We start from the raw sequence: 24689 nt of genomic DNA on the forward strand, positions 1-24689 counted from the left end.
CCTCCTGTGCATAGCCCTTCGCAACCAACCTAGCCTTGAACCTCACTGGAGTGCCCTCAATGCCCTCCTTCTTCGTGTACACCCACTTGCACCCAATCGCCTTCCGCCCCTTTGGAAGCTCAACAAGCTCCCATGTATCGTTCTTGTGAAGAGACTCCATCTCCTCTTGCATAGCCATCTGCCACGAATCAGCCTCCGAACTCTGCTCGGCCTCTCTAAAAGTAGTAGGTATCATCTCAATCGATACTCTCCATCGGAAGTGCATATGCAACTGTGTTGGCATACCGTGCTGGCACCCGTATGTCTCTCCTCTGTCTCCGTGCCGCAATAGAATCCTGAACCTGAGCCGTCGGTCCCTGATCCTGCTCATGAGTACCCGTATCCTCCGCATCACCGTCGTGCTCGCCTGGCATCACCTCAGTCGCCACTCTAATGGATACTGCACTATTTGGACTCTGTGGAGCTGCATTAATCTCCACCACCTGCGAAATCTCCTCCGTCGGGTCGCTCTCCACCTGATGAGAGCTGGGAAGCTTCAAGATAGAAGCCTCATCGAATGTGACGTCCCTACTCAGCACAATCTTCTTATCAACTGGATCCCAAAACTTGTATCCCTTGACACCACGCTTGAATCCTACAAATATGGCCTTCCTAGCTCGAGGTTCCAACTTATCAGTTCTAACATGATAATATGCAGGGCAACCAAATACCTTAAGCTGGTCATAGTCATGTGCTGTCTCTCCCGACCACATCTCCATAGGGGTCTTCCCCTCAATCGCAGATGAAGGCAGCCTGTTAATGAGGTGGCTCGCATAAGAAAGTGCCTCAGCCCAAAAGATCTTCTCCAAACCACTATGCGCCAATAAACATCGAATCTTCTCCAGCAAAGACCGATTCAATCTCTCTGCCACCCCATTCTGCTGCGGTGTATGACTAACTGTGAAGTGCCTCTCTATGCCCTCGTCTCGATATAGCTGCTGAAAGGGGTCTGAAGTATACTCGCCGCTGTTGTCGGATAGTAACGTCTTGATCTTTCTCCCAGTCTGTAGTTCCAATCTCTTCTTCCACTCCACAAACAAATCTAGGACTTCACTCTTATGCTTCATGGTGTACACACAACAACGCCTAGAATAGTCATCAACAAATGTGACGAACCAATGTCGACCACCAAGTGATGCCGTCTTGGTGGGACCCCAAACATCTGTATGCACATAGTCCAAGATGCCCATCGTCCTATGAATGGCCGTCCCGAACTTCACCTTCGTCTTCTTGCCAAGAACACAGTGCTCACAGAACTCAATCTTTCCACTCTTGGCTCCCTTCAATAGCCCCTGCTTGCACAAATCCTGCAGTGACTTCTCTCCTGTGTGCCCTAACATGTAATGCCAAAGTCTGCTCATATCCGCCTCTGAAATAGCCGAAGCAACCTGGCCAATCTCGGTGCTCCCCTTCAGATAATACAAATTCCGATTGCGGACTCCCCTCATCACCACCAATGATCCCTTAGTAACCTTCGCTACAGCGTTTTCAAAAGTCACATTGAATCCCTTCGCCTCCAAAGCTCCAACTGAGATAAGATTTTTCTTCAGTTGAGGAACAAATCTCACCTCCTTCAACTCACGGACTACTCCATCGTGCATCCTAATCCGTACGGTACCTATCCCACAAACGCCACAGGATTGATCATTTCCCATGACAACAACACCCCCATCGAGTCTCTCAAATGATGAGAACCAATCTCACCTAGGAGTCATATGATAAGTAGCGCCAGAATCAAGCATCCACTCCGATGCATCTAAATGGTTCACCTCCGGAGTAATCAAAAGAGAAAAGCTCGAATCATCGGAATCATCGCCTTTCGCAACATTCACCTCATTGGCCTTCGGGCCCTTATTCTTGCTATTCTCCTTTTCTTTGACTTTCGGGCAGTCTCTCTTCCAATGTCCCTGCTCCTTGCAGAATGCACATTGGTTCTTTCTAAGCTGGTGACGACCTCTTAACTTTGACCTCCCTCTATTTCCACCTTTCTGATATGAGCTTCTACCTCTCACCGACAAGGCCTCTCCTGAAGTACTAGCGCGGGAAGTCTCCTTATCCTTCCTCCTCAAATCATAGTTCGTCAATGCGTTAGTCACTTCACTATAAGTGATAGAAGATCTCCCGTTCAGCAACGTAAGCACGAAGGTATCATACTCCTCATCCGGTAAGGAGCCCAAAAGAATAATAGCCTTGTACTCATCTGTAATCTTCTCATCCACGTTCGCCAAGTCCAAGCGAGGTGCCTCTGGACATCTGAAATCTGAATAATCTTCGCAGCAAGTGCAACCTGTTCTCAACACTCTTCGTGAGATACTTGTTGTTGAGAATCTCCCACATCTTCATTGCAGACGTCACCCCAATTACATTGTATTTCAGCTCCTGTTCCAAACAAGACCTGATCACCCCGCAAGCATTTCGATTCATCTTTTCTCATATCGCCTCTTCATATTTAGGTGGCCTCACATCGACCATGATGGTCTCCTCCAGATTTTGAGCATTGAGCGCATCCTGTACGTCGCTCATCCACAAACCAAAATTGATCTTGCCGTCATATTTCACTACACTAATCTTAGTGTTCTGAAAACCCACTTGAACTGTGTCTGTCATCTTGCTGCTTTTACCAATTACTTCACCCATAATCACAAATTCCAAATTGTAGAGAAAGATCCAAACTTTGAAAAGAATAAGAAATTACCCAACTGAACCCTAGATTGGATTCCAAATAGAACTCCTAACCACACGAGGAAAGCGAGATCTTCAACGACAACTTCAAATTCTAACTCCACCAAAGCCTAGAACTCCAAGAACAAAGATTCCAATTGAATCTTCCTCCACCTAATCCAAAACCCCAGATCTGAATCTGAGCTCTGATACCATTTGTCGCGCGCCTATGCGGAAGCGTTGCACGCACACACAACGAACTTGAGATCGCGGAAGAAGAAAGCCACACTCTTGCACAAATCAAGCCAAATACGACAAATCAAACCAAACACAGAGATATACGTGGTTCGGCAACTTGCCTACGTCCACGGGGAGAGGATGGGGAGATTTCACTAATTCAAGGAGAGTACAAAGGGTTACAATCACACAAAACTCTCAAACTAACCCTCAACCAAAGATCTCACATTGCTCACAATATCTCCCTCTCACAATGCTCAAAAGATTCCTCAATCTCTGATAAAAAAACCCTAACAAATCGTTTCCCTATTTATATCAAAACAAAAACCCAATCAGACTGCAAACAGGAAACCTGATTATGCAAAAATCCCATCGTAAGTCGACTTAACAGAGAGCATAAGTCGACTTGGCAGAGAGAAAAACAGCAACTGGAGCACACTTCGTAAGTCGACTTATCAAACCTGATAAGTCGACTTGGCAGAGAAAAAATTCACAATTCCAACGCAGATCGTAAGTCGACTTGTGCACACTGTCAAGTCGACTTACCATAAGTCGACTTACCCTTGTGCATGAGTCGACTTATGCCAGAAAATCTGGTTTTTCTGATTCTTCCACAGAAGGATATGAGAGGTGGGTGTTGTTTAAATAAGAGAGAGGAGAGGGTTTGATTTATGAGCGGTTTGAGTTCATGTGATGTGTTTGGTTGGCCTATTAATTTAAGTTCAGCAGAGGATTTGACAGTTGTTCTGGGTAAAGAATATCAAGAGATCCCTTCATCAAGATTTTTGTTTGACATCGATTTTTATAAGATGAAAGAATCAAAAGCTGGATGCTCCTAAAATTTAAGGATAGCAATATAACAAAATAAATAAACACTGTTGTTTAAACTTTTTAAACTTTTGTGAATCCTAAAAGATAAAAGTTTGTTTACAACAAGTTTGAGATAAAAGTTTGCACCTAAAAGATATGGTTTGAATAGAAGAAAAAGACATTAGTCGTGCTGAGATCTGCATCTGTTTGTTCTTTCTGTTGATACAAATACGACATATATTTTGTTTATTTGTATGTGTTCTCACTGAAAATGTATGAATGTTGCTTCTTGTTATCTTCGAGGAGTACAATGAGACAAAGAACGACATCTACATACACCATTTTGACCAATACTTTGTCCGTAAAATCTGCAACAGTCTCAAAATAACAATATTTATCTGCTGCAAAGTGTACATAATATCTTGCTTCTACTTTACAAACTTCAGGTACATTTTTTATTTGCATTCTTGATATACCTCTGTTCATAAGTAATTGTTGAATTGCAAATCTATATTTTAATTGGATATACACTACATATGTGCACATAAAGGCACTGATGTATTACATACCAGACTATGAGCAGACTCACATGTGGCGCTTGAACTTCTCAGAGTTTCGGGAGATTTATTTTCAGAAACCCATTGCTGCAAGCAACCAAAAAAAAGCAACGAACATCATTTTTTTCTCATTGTCTATAATTGGGTAATGGTTAAGATCTAAGGAAATAGAATGAAATATTTACTGAAAACTAACAACTTCGATAATTACTTACATAAAATCAGCTGAGACTGCATCCTTGTTCACATTGTTTGGCAGTGGCCAAAAAACTCGATATGGGCCTTGCAAAATCTCTCTGCGATGATATTTTACGGTTTGATTGTCAGTTCCATTTGCCACTCCCAACTGTTGCCTTGCACGCTTACCCGTCACAATTAATCTATCAAAAAAAGGAGAAAAAACAGTTAGTTTAAAGTAGGAAATTTTTCATTTGAGGTATATTTGTAATGTATATAACATCTTTGAAGATAATATTACATGTCAGATAAGATTCTATTGGAAAATACAAAATGTTACAGCAACGATTCATGAATATAAGGTGGGAAACAATCAACCCAGGATGTTCTTAGAAAAGTCTAAAATACTGGCTCCCGGTTGCAACTTCCAAGAAACATTTCAATATATCATCTCTCATAATATTTTGCAACATGAATGAGGAGATCCAATTGCGGTATCAAAGTCATATTTCACACACTAGCCAAGGATATGAAAATTTTAAAAATTTAAGGTCTACAAGAATCAGTATCAGACCTAAGAAAAAAAAATTCACACGTGAACTTTTGACATCCAAATATAAGCAATACACTTGCAGAAAATGGATTAAATATATTTTTATAACACATACATCCAAAAGAGGAGTTCATATGCCAATGAAAAAGTTGGAAATAACCATTTAATATAATAAAAATATTTCAAGAAAGTAAACATACTTCTGGTCATCTATCTCCACTCTGATATCCATTATACTAACACCTGGAAGTTCAACTGTCACCACATAACCGTTACCAGATTCAGCAACATCAATCCGAGGAGACCACTCCATGTCTGAAAATCAAATATTTAGTGAAAAAATCGCAACCAGGGAATATAGATTCTAGATTATATATTGAATATATACATGACTGTACCTTTACAGAGAGAAACCTGATTTGTTCGATTGGAACAGAACTGTGATTTATCGATCGTTTCAGTGTAAGGTCTAGCAAATTTAGGAGCTTCAGTTGAAATTGGTGCAGAATTCTCTTTCGCACAATTTCCATCTTTTAAAGTTGGTAAATTGCAACTTGTTTGAGCCTGTCTAGAGAATGACGGTTTTTCTGAATACTGATAACAAGAATTTACATTCTTTGAGGGACAATTACTGCGATTTGAGTTCTGCAACAAAAATCAGGAGAATGGAAAGTTTGAGATATGTACATGGCTTTAAAATGATTAATGTTATATAGAAATTCAATTACCTGTTTAATGGAAGCTTGTTGCATGAAATAAGCTTGAGAAGCAGAACCTTGGCGTGCAAAAAACAGTGTGTTATCACGTCGTGGGACAAAAGAGTTTAGAGTGCTACTGCAATTCTGAGGAAGACAAAGATATTAAACTTTAATAAAATTGAGAAAAGAAAGAGAATACAATACAATAAGAGAGTGTGAATGGCTAATTAAATACTAAAAATTTATTTCTAAAAAGTGATGATGATCAAGCTAAGAGGTTGCGTAGTAAGTTTAGACAATCTAATTTGTTAAAATACAAGAATAACTGATGTTAAAATACAAGAATAACTGATGATCAAGCTAAGAGGTTGCGTAGTAAGTTTAGACAATCTAATTGCTTATTTATCTTTAACGAAACATGGCATATCAGCACTACGGAACCATTTAATTCATGAAAATAGCAAGATCAACTGCAATTATAATTTCAACGGTAACTAATGTTGCAATTGTAAATATTTTATTTTCTACGATAAATAAGCATTCGCATTGTAAAAGTGACTTGTGTATTAATTTGTCTTCGAATAGTTTTGTAAAACATAACTCACTGATTAACTTCAGTTGCAAAAAAGTACCTATGCAGTGAAATTAATAGATACAACTGCATCTTGTCTTTTACTATAGCTCCAGGTGTGGTTTTTTTTGTAACTAAGCTCCGAAATAAATTTATATATAGAAAACATAGTATTGAATTCATATCTGAGCAATAGCCGATCTATATATGCAATCTCCTTGTTTAATGGAAGGCAATTCAAATACCCACCATTGCAAACTTTATTTTTACTACATTTCTATATAGATAATAAAACAAAGGCACAATTTTAATTCAAGAATAGCATTATATCTTCAAGAATCTATCATAATTTTGTGCAAATTATGCCAAACTAGATTAGATAAAAAAAAAATAAAAATAAAAAGTATGCATTAGAAAGATTAATACCATTGGTAAGAGATGTGAATTGGGTGAAGAGAGCTCTTCATCTAGGGAAGTCACGTGACCCATGATTCTGCTCACTCTCCTTCCCGCAATAGGATGATCCATTTCACTCAAAAAAAAGTTTCAATAACCGAGAGAAATATTGAAAATTTCTTCTTCGTTTTGGACGGTTTGTTTTTGGGCGAGTTTAGATACTTATACCGGTGGGCTTGAATAACGGAAAAGGCCGATAAGATATTCTTGGGCTTTCATGGAGAGTGTGAGGACACGTGTCTTCAGTAGAATAAATATCTTGTGGGCTAGAACTGTAGTGGGCTTTTCAAACCCTTGTAGAAAAGATCTCTGACTGATAAAAATCCCAATTTGCGTTTTTAAACGAAAATAAATCTTCCATCTTTATATTTGGAATTATCCCTTCATTCATCGAGGGCAGAATTTCTTCATAATTTTGTTAAATTTCATTACCGGGAGGTGACAAAATATGAAAGGATAAATAAATAATATTTTGCAAGAATGGAACTTCTCGACGTATAACAACGTAAATTGTTATCATAGAATTATTTTTTGATATTGGATGAAAGTTTTCTAGCACAAATTTTATCATAACTCTTTAAGGTAATAAAAGGATCCACGCCATTTATGAGAGGATAGAGGGTTAGTTTGAGAATTTGCTTAATTGCATTTGAATACCCTATAGTTCTCCTACTTAAATTGCACTTATGTATCCTCATTTGTATTTTATAGCACTTATATATCTTAAAAGTTTTCAAAACTTGCACTTATAAGTCTAGACAATTTTTTTGGTAGCACTTCAATACCCTTAGGTACCGTTTGGCAAAGGGTTAAGTGAGGGGTTAAGGAGACTTAACCCTTTCTTAACCTGCCAAACACAACAAATCTATATAAGGGTTCAAGTGAGTTAACCCTTCATAATTTGCCAAACATAAAAAATATAGAAGGGTTAAGTTAACCCCTCTAGAGGGGTTAAAATGAGTTAACCCCTCAAAATGAGGGGTTTACTAATACTCCTATTTAGATGGAATAAGAGTTAACCCTTCTAATTATAAAGAAAATAGTCAAAATCATTGTTATTCCCAAACACTAAAACTGATCATAAGGGCTAAAATAAAACTTATTTAACGGGTTAATAATTTAGTCTTTCGGATTATCAAATGGGCTAAGTACATTAATCATTCTCTTTAACCCCTCTTCATTAACCCTTTGCCAAACGGGGCCTTAAGTTTTTAAAACTTGCACTTAAGTATCATCAACTTTCCTTAACTGAGTGTATTGAAGCACATGTTACAAAAACTTTATGATCATTACTTGTCGTTTTTAGAAACTTTAGGGTATTTAAGTGCAAGTTTTAAAAAGTACAAGTTTTAAACTTTGAGTATTTAACGGCAATTATAATTGCAATCAACCGTCTTAACCTATTTTCTAATAAAATTTACACTAAAATTTCCAAAATATTCTTAAGATAAACACATTTCAGACACAATGTTTCTTAAAAAAACATTCCACGTGTCTGTCATGTTTTTAAGCGCATTTTAGAAATTTTAGTTAAAATTTTATCAGAAAATATGTCAAGATAGTTGATTACAATTAGAAAAACCCTTATTAAAGGTGGATTGTGTATGAATTGAACTTTGAAGGGGATTTTCATAAATCAACCTGTTTAAAAGGTTGTTTACATGAAAAAAAAACCCAAATTAAAAACTGTTCTAAAATTTTAAAGGTAAATTTCACAAAACCTCACTTAAGATTGGGCGTTTTTCTGACAACACCCTTAACTTGCAAAATGTCACTAAACCCCCTCAAGTTTTGGAGTTCACAAAACAGAAAGAAAGAAAAAAAAATCCCCTTTAATTTAAAACAAATTTTTTGAAAAAACCCCACGAATTAGTCTGGGGGGCTTTCGGACAAAATTTAAAGGTGATTTTGTGGCATTTTGAAATAAGGAGGTTATCTCAGAAACGCCACGCTCAGGAGGCTTCACAAAAGGCGTCTTCAGTTAGATTGAAAGTTAGTGGCAAGATCGTTAGTTTGGGGGGTTTGCATAGAACTTATGGGAGATATTGTGACATTTTGAAAGTTAAGGACGGGTCCTTTGACACCAATCAACCTTGAGAGGGGGTGTTGTGAAAATTTCCCAACATTTTAAAGGCGTTCAATGCGAGTGACAAATGAACATAGTAGCAGAAGTACACTGTAATTACTGACTCCAAACGATAAACACCTCCTCGAGTCTCGTGCTCTGTGACTCCCTCCACGTGTATATATTATTATCTCATAAACCCAAAATTAAATCAGCAACAGAAATCGAAGTTAAAAAAAGAAAAAAAAAAAGAAAAAAAAAACAGTATCGAACCCCAACCTCCACCCCCAATGGCGGAAGGGGACACCCTTCGCTCCATCTTCGTCGACACCAACCTCGATACCCATCTCGCCGTTGCCTTTTCTCCCGACGACACGGTCGCCGATCTCAAAGGTTAGGGCTCTAAACCGCTGGGTTTTTTTTTTTGCTGTAATTCGTTCAAAAATCATGTGGGTTCTCTCCGATTCCTTCGCTGTGGCATTCTCTCGAGTGGGTTGTGTTCAAAATTCCATCTTGATTTGGTGCTCGTGTCTCAAATTGGGTCTCTTACTCTCTCTCCTCTCTATTGAATAGCATTTTGGTCTTTTTGAAGTTCATTTGAGGACTCTTTTTTTTTTGAGTTGAGAGGCAGAAAATGGCAGCAATTATTTGGTCATGCAGACTTGTTCCTGTGGTTCAGTTGAGTGTCGTTTAGTTACTATTTTCTTTGGAATCAGGAAAAATTTTGATTTCGTTGAGAATCATTCATTTATGATGCGGGGCGAAGAGAGACCAGATCCCACTTTCGCATTCTCTAGAAGCCTTTTAAGCTTTCAAATGGGTATGAAGTTAATCAAATATGTCTCTAGCACCTCAATGCCATTTATAATTATCTTCAAGGAATTCTGAATTTCTCATGCTTGAAGGGGTGTTTCAGGGTTATAAATATCCAAGTGATCTAGTGAAGGCTGTAGAAGTTGTTGATTTCATTATAAAACTAGGCATTGCGCTTACATACTTGCTCTACATTTCTTTTTGGTAGATTCCATTAAGTGTGAGTGAGTGTTTATCTTTTATTTTATCTCTACGCTAGCTTCAGACCCGTGCGACAAACGGACTTGTATAAAAAATAGTTTCCTAAAAGAGAATAGCAGAAATGTACTATGTAAGTGAAACTATATATGAAAGTGTTGAAGAAAACGAAACTAATCAGCAGACCCCTTTTAAGGCAAAGAAAATCATTTGATAATTTGAGATATAGATCAACTGAAATCCAATTTATCATCCAAACTTCGAAGTACTCAAAATTCTAACGATGACAACAAAAATATCTTTAGGAGCTTGTTAATTAACTACAAATTCTAATTAGCTTAATGAGCATCATCATTGACCCTCCTCTCTTTAAAACGCAACCAAAAGGTCTAAATAAAAATTTCCAAAAAAAGATACATAATTTACCATATCCCATCACTAAAGTTCCTCTATGCATATTACAATTTTCGATCTCTAAACACAAAAATTCCATATAATCCAAAAAAGTAACACTGCTCTCAATCCCATCCCCCCCATTCTCCAATAAAACCAAATAAATTTGACCAAAAAAAAAAAAAAAACACACACACACATTTTCATCCAACTTTGAAAGTACTCAAACTCTTTAGTCTTTAAGAAATTAAAGATCAAGGAACTGTTTGAAACTTACACAAAAAAGATCAAATCTGTAAATGTAGTTATATTACAATATCGGTCTTTTATAGATGCAACAGAATTGAAAATAGCTAAGACCTGTCACAATAACTATGTTGCGAGTAATGGATCACAACCATTTCTTTTTAAGATTGCATAATAAAGGGAGCACCTCAATTCCTTTCAATAAATAATGTCAAACCTCATGGCGCGGCATACCAGCATATTTACAACAATAAAGGTACAAACAATATCAAAGGAAATAGGAAAATTTCACTCGAAGTTGAAAATTGAAAATTATTCTGCATATTAAAGTGTAAAACTTGGAAACATGACTTAGAAGGGAAGTCTTGTATCCTAGTACTAAGAATGACTCCAGATCCAATAATAGCTACAATACAATATAAGTTAGAGTTGATGAAAGTACTTATATACGTAAATAGCTACGATACTGATGCTACGATCATATAATGAGAATGCTACTCCTAGTAGCTTTATAAATAGTGAGTACCTTATCTGATCGATGGTTGGCAAATAGCTATTAATCTAACATTTACGTATAGAAGGCTTATAATATTTAGTCATCTCAAGAAAATTCCTTACAAACAAATATATTTCTTTATCTAGTTGTCCAAGATACCCGGAAATCCTTTTACTCGTCTCTATCTTTCATTTCTCATAAATCAATTAAAGAATTTAAATATCAGTAGTTTGTAACATTTGAAACTTTTTATTTGTACTCGTTGAACCTGTCATCTTTAAATGTCGCCTCAAAATTTAAACCTACAGCACTTTTTGATAATCTTATTTAAAATTTATTAAAACACTTTTCTATCGAAAAGTGAGATGTTAACTATCAGACAACACAAAATTATGAATATACCTCTTGTCCATGTGAAAACACGAAAGAAAAAGAGGATCTTCTGTATCTGTCCTCACTCGATACAATCTAATTCAATTATGGGAAAAATGAATTCTTCAAGTTTGTTGTCAAAGAAAGTTTAGATCTTGAATAAAGGAAAAAGATAGCTATCTAATAATTGTACACACGACCATTCCTAACTTTGGATTCAAGTTCACAGCATTGAACGCTTAATTTATCCGTGTCAGCAAATTTATCCGTGTCAGCAACTAAAACAATTATTGATAGCATTAACATTCAAATACAAAGATCATCACTTTAAGAAACAGATGCAGAAATCCTCATCGAATGAAATCAATTAGGCTTATTGTCTAAGAAAATCACGAAGAAATCAACTAATCAAAAGGCACTAAATTAAATCACAGAGAATCAACATATCAAAAGACTCTAAATTCTAGAGCATCGATATCTCATTGAAACACAGTGGGCCTACAAATTATAAAAACTCAAAAGAGGCAATAAAGCTACAGATACTGAAAGTGCAGAAAGGGCTGACATTCCGATCAAAACCACATACATCTAATATTAATTCACGTGCATTTTGACAGACCTTTTAATCTTCCTATGTCAAGAGATCACCAACTGCGGGACGGCTTTAGAACTGCAAAGAAGAGAGTACGAATTTGATAAATTATAGATAAAAGGAAAACCCATGAATGAAATACATCCATCTAGAAAGATAGGACTACTGAAAATCTGAAATATATTGAATAGCCCCACTCATTCTTTTGTAGAAGGCATGGAAATATCTTCTTGCTCTAGCTAGCACCAGAACCTTGTCACGAACTTCTTTATTGACCTGACAAATTATATTAGCAGTATGAAAGGGAGAAAAAAGTAACATGCAACGTTAAGGTGCAATCTTTTTTCAGAACTACCATTTTTCAATTCGATGATGTGTAATACATTGGTTGAAGAATACTCTTGTCCACAACCAATCATAACTTTCAAAGATTAATTCATTCTCTATAATATTTTACAGTTTCCTCCAGTACTACTTTTATAGTAACCCCAACAATTTGTTTGAGATTAGCAATAAAGTTCAATCTTATATATAAAGAAAGTCATCAAATGTTAAACAAAGCATGCATAATAAAGATGTACTAAATTACAATTGAAATAAAAACAATCAGAAGAATTGTCAAGTAATACCAAGATCAGTTGAATAGTCGTAGTATTGGAGACTGAAAGATAGAGCCCTCTAGTGGATATTGTGCTAAATTGACAAAAGGATAGCTTAAATAAAACTTAATGAGATAATATCATATAACAAAAGGTAAAAGTAGAAATTTTATAAAATAATTGATACAGTAGAAGCAGAAATAATTTATCCAATTGTCCCATTGTGAATTTTGATAGCTTTACACATGGAGAAGTTATCCTCTTGAGTCGAAGTGCTAACTTTTGTAGTAAGATATGATAAATGATAATTGAATATGCTATATACCAATTACAGGACAAAAATGCATGTGTAGAAAATAAATGAATACAATAATTGGCATGTCATGCAACTCACTGTTTGTTAAAACTGCTCTAATCTTGATCTGAATTGTCAAAATGGAAATATCTTAAAGAAACCCCTTTGGGAAATGTAGGGTTTATTACTGCATATTAATAGAATTACTTATCAAATTCCACCAATAAATTGTAAGAAAATAATCCACATGTTGTTTCATAATAATTATGCAGTGTAAATATATTACCAACTGATAAATATTGAATAGCCATGAAATATTAGGGTTCCTTATAACGGTGTAGTTAAATAAAAAGCAAAGAAAGAGAAGTAGACTTTACTAAGTACTATTAAGACATTCTTAGAATTAATCACAAGATAAACTATCATTTCGAAGACTGGTTGAGGCGGAAGCGGGGGAGGCCATAAATACAAGAGGTGCAGGAATAATGGGTGTTAGGAGATGAGGATGGGGAGAGCGCAACGGTAGAGTGGACCAGGTAATATAGGCAGATGGTGTGGAAGAAGGAGATGGAAAAGAAGAAGATTTAATGCAGGGGAGAGGATATAGATAGTTTTAATTTATGAGGGGAAGATGAGGCGCTGGAGAAGAGGATTTCATGGGAGGTGAGTAATAAAGGATAAAGTTGAGTTCCTAAAGAACGACGATTTAGTTTTCAAGGAAATCCGAAGATCAAAGCACAGCAGAAAAGTTTCGATGTTAAGAACGTATCAGAAAACGGTGAGATCAGAAGACGAAGCGGGGATTATGTAATGAGGACTTTTGTTTGGAGATGACAACTCAATGGTTAGGGTTTCGTTATTTTCAAGGGGAACAGTTTTTACAGATTTTTTTTGGGAAAGTAATTACATAGTGGGAAAAATGCATAAGTGGCAGTTTAATGGTAAGAGATTTAATATAGTATATAGATTGGTGATATTTGTAGTACCTCTATATTAGGCGGCAAATCCCTTTATCTGTCATTTATTCTAAGGCGATGACATTTGTATCCTTAGAGTCGTCAGCGTATATCCTCAATTTCATTCATCCATCTCAACTGTATCGTGCCGGTGTCAATATAGCTAGTATTTCTTTGTAATTAGAACATGCAATAAGACTTATCTTTATTATGAAACAGAAACATGTGAGTTTATTTCTGTTGAGCATGATTTTTAAGATAAGAAAGTTAATGCTACACAAGTTTAAATGTTAGGGTCTCATTTTATAGCAATTATTTCCACAGGGAAATAGGACATGCAAATTTGTAATCAATCACATTCTTTTTTGTTTCTATTGAGCAGGAAAGATAAGGAGTGAGCATGCTCTTTGCTTTCCAGAAATTGGCAAAGTTTCCGTCAATTCAGTTCAGGTGTATATCCACAACTCTTCATGAAATCTGGAAGTTTCGATACACTTACTACGTATATCTCTTGCTCAATATCTCCATGTTTATGGTATTCTGATTAGTGATGAATTGCTTACGTTGTTGTGTAAGAGATAATTTGCATTGAATTGCTTCAGGTCAGGCGGAGGGAATCTTTCTATAATATGTCTGATGCAATGCTTGTTAAAAGTGCTTTCAGTGGGATCAAGGGTGATTGGTTTCTTCATGTTAATCTTATACCAATTACCGCGGGGGTCAAGGATCAAGAGTGTGCCATGAATGGGTTGTCAACTCAGAAGGATCTCATTCAAACTTCAATCTCCAATATTCATGGAACTGAAACATTGCCGGATTCTGTTCTACAAAAGCAAGCACGCCAAGGCAATTCATTATTGCTGAATGCCAGCAATCTTCAAACTCAAGACTTAGTTGTTTCTTCCAATGATAAGCTTGTATCAGATGATAAAAATGTCGCTGATAACAAAACAAAAATGGATGAAAAGGAGGATAATCATGGAGACGTTGCTGCTGGAGCTCAGGAGGATGTCCCTGCTGTTGCTACTAGCAAAGAAAAATCTAGGAAAAGGAGTGGTGTCTCACAAAATGACCCATTGCCGGTTGAAAAGAAAAAGCGTAAGAAGGAAAAGGATCAGTCTCTTAAGGAGCCAGACGAGGATCAAGTTACAGGACACGAAGTTGAAAGTGGTAATCAAAGTGAAGAGTTGCCTCAATTGAAAGAGGTTGTTCCTAATCAGAAATCTTCAGAAGGATTTCCTAGTAAAATATCTCATGTTGACTCGGTGCAGCAAACTCATGTCGATGTTAAGAAGAAAAGGAAAAAGAAAAAGCATGTATCAGAAAGTGATGAGGCTGCCCGAGATGACCTAGTTGATAAATCACTGAATAAAGCTGATGCTGCACTAGGAAAGCAAGCTGCTGAAGATAATCATGTACAAGTAGATAAGGATCTTCCAGCAAACTTACACCACAGCAGGAAAAAGGCTAGAGCTGGACAAGAAAATTCAAGCAAACATGATGCTCTTGATTCTTCTGGAAAACCAGTAAATGGAGAGAATGGAGCATCTGAAAACAGCCATGATAAATTAAATAAATTCTCTGCTATTGGCATAGAAGAAGAAAATCTGGGTAATGAAGATCCCTCCAAGATTAGTGCCAAAAGTTCGCTGCAAAGAAGAAAGAAAAAAAGTGAAATGGCTAATGCTCAGCCTAACACACATGAAACTCAGTATAAAGCGTCAAACACCCAAGCTCTTGAAGCTTCTATTGCAGTTGAAGCTACAGTTCCTTCCAATCTTAATGACAAGAAGTCAAAACATAATAAGAAAAGATTGGAAAAGATAGAAAAAGTCACTAAGGAGAAGCCAAGAGAATGTTTGAAAGGTGATCATATTCAACATGAAGGTGAAAAACCAGAGGCAGATGGTTTTAGAGCAGTTGCAGTTGTTGCAAATCCTGCAACGATTGATTCGACAATTGTTTTGAACCCTGGTGACAAGAAGTCAAAGCTCAGTAGGAGGAAGACGGAGAAAACTGAATATGCTAGAAAAGAATCTTTCAAGAGCAAAGCTACCGATAGTTCCGTGAAAGAGACCAGTAAAGAGATCAGGGAAGATACAACAGAAACAAATCTAAGAGAGGCCGCAGGTCTTTCTAGTTTGTATAAGTTTATATCAAGATAACCAGACTTTACCGAGTTTAAATTAGCTACTAATCATAATGTTCGTACCTAAACATTCATCACGTTGGTTAACAAAAAGAGAGTTAAAAGTCTATGGCAAAAAAGACTGGACTATTGTTGTACTAAATATATTGATACTACAATGGGTTCAGTTGGTTTTTTGCCTTAGGACTGGGCAAATGTCCTAACCTCTGTGGCAAGCTGTCCTTGGAATGGACTTCTTACTACGAAAGAATGGAATTTCCTGATAACTTCGTCTGTATTTGTTAATATCAAAATAAAATAACAAGTCGCAGCCTTAATAAGCTATGCTTGAATTTTGTTGCCTTTCTTAGCAATAAATGGAGTGTTTTCCCGCTTCAGATATAATAATCAACCTTCGAGACGCCTCTGGAGAACAAAAGAAAAGAGGATAAATGTGCAGTGCCAGGTATGAGACGAGAGACCCATTATCTGAAATTTAGTGTATTCGTGAATAAATCTCACAATTTCTGTGTTTATATGATGTTCGCCACCAAGCCTTTTTAGATGTTCGTTTGTTTATTTTACCGTATTCTTTTAAAGAGGGCCATCCTTGATATACTTCTCTACTGATTTATTTGCCTACCAAATCCCACTTTGGCTTGACCAATGGATAATCTAGTTTCTCTCTCGCATTCTTATTATATGGCATATTAATTAAGAGCCGTCAGCTATACCTATCCTCTTATAAGGCTTTTATACTCTTGACTAATCTGAATTACAACCAGAAGTTATCTTTGTTTGGTAATTTTTCAGTTGAAGCTAAATATAACTTTTGGTTCTTTTGTTTTGATGATTCATTCTTCTTTTTCTATAATATGGTGGTGTTTAAAAAGAGATGCTAATTGTTCTTTTCCCTTTCTTGAGTTGATTTTTTTGTAGGCCGAGACTGCTGAAAATGATGCTAATGCGACGAGGGATAATGTGATTTGGAGTATGCCTATTTTGTGGATAGAGAAACTACTGGTCTTTTGGTGTACTCTAGAGTACAAACTTGTGCTGTTCGTTTTGGTAAAGCGAGTACTTGAACACCGAATGAATAAGAGTTGGTAGATCAACTAAGAAGTAAGGTCATCTTTTGTAGGTTATCTTTTTGTGTTGTATGCACATCATGTCGAATGGATGATCTCCTCTTTTTTGTTGTATCACTCATCTTTGATGGAGGCTTGGTATCTCCTCCTGCCGTCGCTAATCTCACAGAAAATATGTGGTTTGTAACGTATTTTGCATCCCTGTTTGACTTCATGGGTGTCCTAACATAACTTCATCTTTTTAACAAGTTTGGTTTTAGATATCTTCACGGGTTTAGACTAAAATGGTGCTTCGCTTATTTTTCTTCCCGGAAATGCTTGTAATGTTTTAGATTAAGGTTGTGCGTTCATGTTGTGTGCTTGAGAGCCATCTGCACGATGCAAAGTGTGCAAACAGTTCATAAATCTTTGCATATATTGATACCAGATCTTATCTTTTCTTTTCTTTTCTTTGAATAAAAAGTCTTGTCCAATATGTAGCTGAAAGGTAAAAAATTCCTACCTTCATTTGCTCTGTAACGTCATGTAAGTATGGAGGACTCTTCTTTTAAGAGAAGGGTAGGAAGAAGAAAGATAATTCATTGCGATTTACAAATTAAAAAAATAATAATGTTGATTACACTCAAGGACAAACGTAAAGCCGAAGGACCAGGAGGGGCTTATAACCACAATGACTGCTGCATTTCAAATTACAGTTGAGAACCGATACCCACAAAAAAAATGTTTTTTCTCATCGAGGATACACAGACTGCTAATGTATACATATTTCAGCATAGCAGATTTCTCTTTCACCTTCGCTAATGTATACATATTTCAGCGTAGCAGGTTTCTCTTCGCCGGTAGAATGCGCTGAACGTCTAAGGATACAATTCATACAGGTTCAAAGTGTTACAAAGGCCAATAATCTAGACGCACAACGTTATAATTCACTGAATCCGTATTCATTTGTGCCAGCGATCAATATTAACTGCATAGTTGTTTTCAACGCCTATAATTTGTTATTGAAAATCTTTAAATATCGTGTTTTATCTGATTATAATCAAGGAAAATCTGCACGGCAAATACAGTCTCACTCAATAAAAAAAATTGTCTGTGCAATCCTTCAAGAACCACAATACTTACAAATCAAACAATATGGGATGAATGCACGCTGCTATCGCCACACACAACATGGTCATCATCTCCAAGCATCTCCAGGGCCCTGTGAATTATACATATTGACAGATAACAGGAAACTCTCGCATGCCTCTGCCACCTTGTAACAAAACATATTGATCATACCGACAAATGGTTGTCGTATCTAAATCTCTGCCAAAACTCATAGCAATGCAACATATATGATGAAATGGATAACCAAATGGATGCCAGCGATCTGAAGGAAGAATAACTGTCACCTAGATCCACATTAGATGAGCTCAAGAATGTATGAACTTTTGATTGGGGATAGACTTCTGCAGTTCAAAGTTGACTTGTCGCCAAGGAAACTGAGTTGGCTGTCCCCAGAGTTAATTCGGGTCGTGGAGAATATCTTATTGGGAGTCAAACTCACTGCTGGTTCCTTCTTGGGCCCCCCCTGGAGCCGTTAATGTTTTGTAAGCAAACAAAATGCACAAGACTCTTGCCATTAGGATACACAGCGAACACACTACTCCCTATTTTCTTACTGCAAAGAGAACATGTGCTATCAGCGTCGATTTTTACCACTGTCCGACGATGCTTATAGAGCTCTTCTTTTACCTGTTTCCACAAGATAAATTACAATTAAAGAAGATTGAGCAATAATATTGGATAACAAGAAAACCCATGTTGAGATGACAGATTGCCTCAGTTGATATGGGCACCTCTAAACATAAAATACTTTTGATAAACAAGATAAAAACAAATGACAGTACAAGATCGCTCATAAGTGAAACCTAAAAGCAAATGGCACATATGTTAAATCATCAGAAGAAAACCATTCCCGCACTTTACTTATTTAGTCTTTTCTACTAGCTATGTTAATTTCACAATTGACCATGAATTCTGGCAGTGTTCGGTTTTATACATACCTGTAAATTTTCGGTGTATCTCAAGCTCTTGATGACTGAATAATTTCTGCGTCCTTCACTAGATTTTTTTAAGAGAGGCTCAAGAAATTGAATCAAGTTCTGATAAGATCAAACCATTCAAATTTCAGTCAAAAGGAAATTTCACAAACAAAAAAAGTCTCCATATCCAGAAACCTCCTCATACAACAGGTAATTGTAACTGAATGAGGAGTCCAAATAATATGCATAACTATCAGTGAGATATGGAAACATCCAAAGGTACAGATTTAGAAAATAATATGTAAATAAACAATAATGAAGAGAAAACAAGAGAGATAATCTATCTTATTGCATTTACAGATACAATACATATTGTGGTATTACTGTATTTGTGGTTGCTTCCTTATTGCATTTACGGATACAGATACATATATTGTTTGGCTAGACTAGCTATCCATGCAAGCATAAAACTCCATTGATAAAAGGTTGTCTGCATATTTTATTCTTATAAGAACAGACATGAACTGACTAGGTACAGTTACAACCATGCACATTAAGCAGCAACAAATGTGCCTGATTGCTTTCCCTTTTGTATTTATATGTTAAAACAGTTTGTAGCGAAACTCAAAGCACGCAGCTGTTGAACGTAATTACTGATACTTTAATTATAGCCCATCAATTCTGGTAGACTGACGTTAACAACTCTATGTGAAAGGAATTTATACCTGGACCTTTGTAGCTCTCGGTAGTAGTTTGAGGGCCTGAGCACCATTGATTCTATCCCATTTTTTACTCAACAAATCAAGTGTTTCTTTCAACATTATAGGACCTCCTCCTTCAGTCATCTCATCTCCATCCCCATCACTGCGACCACTGTCAGTGCTGCTGGGACTAATTCGAATCTCATCAGCACCCTCAATCTCAGCAATCTTTTTACTGATACGACCCCATCTACCTTTTGAGCTAACCTTCGCACTGCTAGAGTTCTGTATTGGTACCAGATTTAGAATATTCTCCTCAGCTTCGTTTGTTGACCGGGGATTAAGGTAAATTTGTAAAAGAGTCACATATATGTTTGCATTAGATCTCGAGGGCTGGTGAAGTCCAGTCTCATAAACACGATCGCAGTATGCAAGCGCCAGTTCAGGCAAGTGAAGCTGCATGATTAAACGAGTTACAGTGGTATAGAAAAAGGTGGTATAATAATACATGGGGTAATTATCTTGCCCCAGAAAAGAGAATCATTTGAATGCTAGTCTGCATGGAAGCAGGTATTCAGGCACTATCCAATAAATGGAATTTCTAACAAGTCTGAAAAACTGAAACACTAAAATAGGAGAACAATATTCCATTCTGTAGATCATGTCACCTTATGAACATAGAGAGATAATGCAAGCTGGTGTTGATTCATCTTGCCAAGCAATAATGCTCGCTCCTCATAGAAAGCATCTGATGGAAGACGCTTCAACAGAGTTTCTGCATTATTTATTGAAATGCTCTCCAAAGCAGACAGTAACTTCTTACGTGTTGGAGAGTGAGTTTTTTCTTCCCATTGTTTTTGTTCTTTGAGATCTTTATACCAGTCAACTACTTCCGAAAGGTAAATTTGCACCTGCCAGCCAGAAAGGCTTGTAAGTATAGAAGATCCAATATCCCGGCCATTTTAAATAGAATGCCCATGAAAATAACCATAGGAAGGAATTTATTTTACCAATTCATTTTGAAGATTTGTATTGATCCCATTTTCACTCATTGAAAGCATAAGCTCTAAATAAGTAGACTGCATGCTTGGAGCATGCTGCTTCAAGTATGAATTTACCAAGTCTGCCGGAATATTTCCAGACAGAAAGAGCTCAATAGTTTCTGTTGGGCAGCTTTGGAGTACAAGTGTAGAGAATTCTAAAACAAGCATAGGATCAGTCCTGCAAAGAGGCTGCAAAAGAATAAAGGACATCATATAACATTATAGTCTCATAGACAAGTTAAATTATTTGATTAAAAAATCATGATTCAGGATAAACATGGACAATGAATTAGGAGCTTGCATTACAATTTAGCTAATAGGTGCTCAATAAATATCGAATTGATAACAGATTCATGCAGACAGGTAAAATGAATAATTAATGTTAAAGCCTAACATAAATAACTAAAAACACGACAACCAACCAAATGTATGCATTATATCCTTTTGACTGTTCGGATATTAAAAATGTATTGTAAGTACTTACTAGAGACAAGGAAACAGGGGGGGAACATGAAAACTGGCGAGAGGCATTCATCACTGTTTAACTTAAGATGTACTTCTCATAGAGTAAAGAAGAGATGAGACTTGCCAATCCTACACAAGCTGACCACATTTGGTAAACATAATACTGTTGCATATATGAGTACACAAACCTTATGATCTTTGCCGTGTGAATCACAAAGAAACGGGTATTTAAGTTGATTGATTAGTTATAACTTGCATGATTTACGCTATGCATAATAGAAGACACACTAAATCTGGCAGATCCACTGTTCATTAGTAAGGTAGTGGTCTTTCCACAACTCAAGCAGCCTAGCAGCTTGAACTCACTAGTTAATACCAACTCATATAATTAGCTTCATGAGTTGTGGATTCAAGCTACAAAAAGGTCTCGCTGCTGTGCAAATTGTGATGGGCCAAATTTGAGCACACAATAGTCGAGTCTTGTCAGTTGGAACTCGCAAGCATTCTGTAAAGACTTTGACACATTATCCAAAGAAAGAAGCATATCACCTAAGATTGGTTCATGTACACAAGTTCGCATACTGGCATACAGCTGTATCTCAGGATTCAACAGTATACCTAGAAGTGACAGGATAAACACCATGTGTGCTGCGTTACCGCAACTCATGAAGCACAGTATCACTAGTTGCAATAAGCTGGAGACAGGCTCATAGTATCAACCAAAAAAAAAATTTACAGGAAAATTAATCTACTGAATTTTCATCAAACACGGGCTAAAAATTATCGAAATCTTCACTGAGAAGCAGCACGAATATGAAATTTATGCTAAAGCATAGGCATTTAATGTTCGGGCAGCAATAAGCAGAATCATGGCAGTTAATTATTTAAATAAACAAATAACTAAATGGCTTACCTTGAGATAATCAATAATCATATGTGGCTTGAACTTTTGAGTGAGTTCAGAACCTGTGGTACCAGAATTTGATTTTTCAACAAGCTGATGAAGGAGTTTGAGAGCTTCTTGATGCATTTCATTGCACCTGTAAAGCTCCAACAAGACTGAGTATAACTTTCTCTCCCTTAGGAACTCTTCACAAATTTTTAAATCACAATAGTTGGGACCTTTCAATAACTCTAATGCTGCTGAAGACTGCCCTGTATGAAGTAGAGCTTGAATAAGTGCAGTGTCGAGTATAGTCGCCACCTCCCGGGCAACTGAACTAATATGGGTCTGACCACGTTTCTAGATAAGCACATAGATGCTGGTTAGACCACCAAAATAATCGAAACCCCAGTAAACTTGTAACAATTTAATACATAAATGAAGAACTATATCCCTTCCATAGAATAGTGGTTTAACAAGAGTACAGGAAAAAGGATCATCAATCAGGAACTAAAAATGATTAACATGCCGAACAAACAATCCATGCAACTGGAGATAACGTCTTTCAACTGCACTGGAAACCATTAACAAATGAAAGACAAATATTTACATGTGGTCTTCCGTAAAAATGCTCCAACTACTGGGTGCAAGCCTAGACTGAATATTTGCATAGAAAATATCATGGCCAATGCTAACATAATGAATTATGTGAATACTCAATCTTTTCAGTTTATAGAATGGGTGAATGAAAGGGTGACAGAGATAGGAGGACCATATAATGTGAACGTGCTTCTCCAAAGGCAGGCATGTCTGCTAATGAAAATGTGCAGGTATAAATACTCAATGAAAGATAGTAAAAAAGAACAAGGTATGAGCATGAAAAGACATAGTGAGCATATAATTTCATGTGTGTGTGTGCGGGCAGTTTTTTTTGGTTGGTTTGGGTGTTTTTTTTTTTTTTCCAGAGTTGTCAGGATCATATTTAACTTGTTGTTTGAAGAGACTTGGCATATAGATGTACGCTAGGAATTGACTGTCCCTGGTTACGCAGAAGCAAATTGCCTCAGGTACTAAAAGAAAATCAGACGTACCTTGTTTGTTATCCTTGCCCTATATTGGTCTGACATCATGCTGCTCTGCACAGCATCCGAGACAACCTCCTCAGTTACCTCAGTAGTAGCTCTTTCTATTACACTATATCTTTTCTTTTGTAAATACTTGCCAAGGGCTGTAAGGGCATTGTGACTCATTTTCTTGTCCTCCAACACAGATCTATCATCAGATCCATGGAGCTGTGATCGTGGTGATTCCATCTCATCTGAAGCATCAGATGAAACTCTGGAGAGAGATGTAGCATCTGTAAAATCTCCTAGGTTGTCTGGTTCAGTAACAGATAGGCCCTTAGGAAGAATAATAGAAGAGTACAAAGATAGAACATAGGTGATATCCACTTGCGAAGCAAAAAATTGCTCCATAGCCTCCTCAAAATTCCCCTGGTCAAATAAATGGTGCCCATATCTGCAAATAAAATAGTTAAGTACCTGAACTATGGTATGCTGAAAAGTACATGATGCGAAACAATGTGATGCAGGTATGAAGATTAACGACAACAATGCTTCGCCAAATCAGCGATCGATCTAGGCAGGAAGCTCAAGAATAAAGTGTAGCTTTCGATGGATTTTAAGCAAAAGTTGCAATGTACTAAGTTCAAATCTTTTGTAAATAATCCAGAAAATAAATGTAATGATTCGTTCTCTCAATACAGTTCAAATTGTAATATTTGGATAAGTAAAAATACTTAGCAACAGATTCGCTCGCTCACTTAATCAAACTGAATACAGCACAAATACGATCGATAATAATATTGATAGCAACATGCAAGCAATAGCAGTTCCGTAAATAATTGGGCGAAAGAAAGTTGAACCTTCGTCGGGTTGAACTGGTTCGACGGGAGGCTCCTCTGGTGCTGGTTCGTACACGCCAAAAATGAGGGGAGGAAGTTCTCCACCGAGGGCGACGTAATTCGGATGGAGCGGTGTATCTGGATGGAAACGCCGATGCCACGAACTGATTCCCAAGCTACTCTCTACGCTGTCAACGATCTGATGAGTCACACGCTCAACGTACTCGGGCACGCTCTCGAATGACTGATAATCAAACCACGGGGAGAGCTGTAAATCTGCGATGCCGGTCTCTGGATCTAGCACAATTCCGTCATCAGCATCAGGATCAGCCATACACCAATGGTCAACAGAATCGAGCAATCACGAATGCAGATCAATACACATGAACCCAAAATAAACAGATCTGAACCCACTTGGTTCAGTTCGGGTCTGAACCAAACTAACCCAACAAAATAAGTAGGAAGGGAGAGGGGTCTGAACAAATCAAATCAGATCCAAGGCCTCTTCGTTCGTTCAGAGGGAAAAGAAGACGACGCGGCCGGTGGAGGGGGTAAACGGACGGCGGAGCAGGTGAAGACGGCGGCGGTCTAGGTGGCGGTGCTGACTGGGCGGGTCTGGACGAGGAGCTTTCGGTCGCGGACAGTGATCAGGCGGGAGTTGGCGGCT

General features: G+C 37.1%; 3 protein-coding genes across 6 annotated transcripts in view; 1 reads left to right on the top strand and 2 right to left on the bottom strand.

The window, feature by feature from the left end:
• LOC109842205 (small heat shock protein C2) lies at positions 4095-6868 on the bottom strand. Its single transcript, XM_020411110.1, has 6 exons — positions 6730-6868; positions 5763-5876; positions 5433-5679; positions 5235-5349; positions 4520-4684; positions 4095-4391 (listed from the first exon to the last, which is right to left on the bottom strand). Exons 1-6 carry the CDS (start codon positions 6829-6831, stop codon positions 4355-4357), a joined length of 780 nt encoding a protein of 259 aa, XP_020266699.1. The 5' UTR covers positions 6832-6868; the 3' UTR covers positions 4095-4354.
• On the top strand, positions 9026-17266 carry LOC109822947. Of its 4 annotated transcripts, none has more exons than XM_020389232.1 (5): positions 9027-9217; positions 14167-14234; positions 14387-15914; positions 16312-16378; positions 16837-17266. In XM_020389232.1, the coding sequence occupies exons 1-4, from the start codon at positions 9115-9117 to the stop codon at positions 16362-16364; spliced, it is 1752 nt and encodes a 583-aa protein (XP_020244821.1). In that variant the 5' UTR covers positions 9027-9114; the 3' UTR covers positions 16365-16378; positions 16837-17266. The 4 variants fall into 4 exon arrangements, with proteins under 4 accessions (XP_020244836.1, XP_020244821.1, XP_020244815.1 ...); XM_020389226.1 differs by having other exon boundaries at positions 9028-9217; positions 16852-17266; XM_020389247.1 differs by having other exon boundaries at positions 9026-9217; positions 16312-17266.
• LOC109822968 (vam6/Vps39-like protein) overlaps positions 17976-24689 on the bottom strand; it is a 25474-nt gene continuing 18760 nt past the window's right edge. The window contains 7 exon segments of the mRNA XM_020389257.1: positions 17976-18737; positions 19049-19147; positions 19753-20184; positions 20397-20639; positions 20739-20960; positions 22150-22479; positions 23211-23637. Coding sequence (XP_020244846.1) covers positions 18546-18737; positions 19049-19147; positions 19753-20184; positions 20397-20639; positions 20739-20960; positions 22150-22479; positions 23211-23637 — 1945 coding nt within the window. The 3' untranslated portion in view covers positions 17976-18545.

Source organism: Asparagus officinalis, chromosome 1, assembly GCF_001876935.1.
Source record: "Asparagus officinalis chromosome 1, Aspof.V1, whole genome shotgun sequence".
Classification (NCBI taxonomy): domain Eukaryota; kingdom Viridiplantae; phylum Streptophyta; class Magnoliopsida; order Asparagales; family Asparagaceae; genus Asparagus; species Asparagus officinalis.